The sequence below is a fragment of the Neopelma chrysocephalum genome, unplaced genomic scaffold (genome assembly GCF_003984885.1).
Source record: "Neopelma chrysocephalum unplaced genomic scaffold, ASM398488v2 Primary Assembly neopelma1_91716, whole genome shotgun sequence".
NCBI classification, from domain to species: Eukaryota; Metazoa; Chordata; class Aves; order Passeriformes; family Pipridae; genus Neopelma; species Neopelma chrysocephalum.
In genome coordinates this window covers 1-497 of record NW_020920487.1, presented here as the reverse complement: position 1 = coordinate 497, position 497 = coordinate 1, and the positions used below count along the sequence as shown (strand labels likewise).

Sequence of the window (497 nt, the reverse complement as noted above, 5' to 3'; positions counted from 1 at the left end):
CAGCTATGGTACCTGGGGCCCCGTGGTGAGTTGTCCCCCCGGGGAGTTCTTGGTGTCCTTCAAGCTGAAGGTGGAGGAGTCTCGGGGCATCTGGGACGACACGGCCGCCAACGACCTGACCATGCGGTGCTTGGAGGGCGCCTCAAAGAAATCCTGGACCCTCAGTTACCGGGGCTCCTGGGGGGGGTGGAGCCGACCCTGCCTCCCCACCATGGGCATCTGCGGGCTCCGCACCCGCGTGGAGGGTCCCGGGGACAGCAGCGACAGCACCGGGCTCAACGACGTCCAGTTCTTCTGCTGCGACCCACCAGAGACCCAGACCGTCCTCCCACCCCTCCCCGACTGAGCCCCCCAAGTCCCCAGAACCCCCCCGCCCATTAAACTCGAGCAGGAAGGAGCCGCCGTCTCCTCATTCCTGGGATGGGTGGGGGGGGATCTCTGGAGCCCTGTGGGGGTGTTTAGGGGACACCAGGAGGGGCACCTGGGGGGCTCCGGGG

General features: G+C 67.6%; 1 protein-coding gene across 1 annotated transcript; it reads left to right on the top strand.

The window, feature by feature from the left end:
- Positions 1-4: 4 nt before the first annotated feature.
- LOC113980021 (vitelline membrane outer layer protein 1-like) lies at positions 5-346 on the top strand (the record flags this gene model as incomplete). Its single annotated transcript, XM_027707291.1, has 1 exon — positions 5-346. A coding segment is annotated over one exon (342 nt), but the record flags the coding sequence as incomplete, so codon positions are not given.
- Between the last annotated feature and the right edge of the window lie 151 nt (positions 347-497).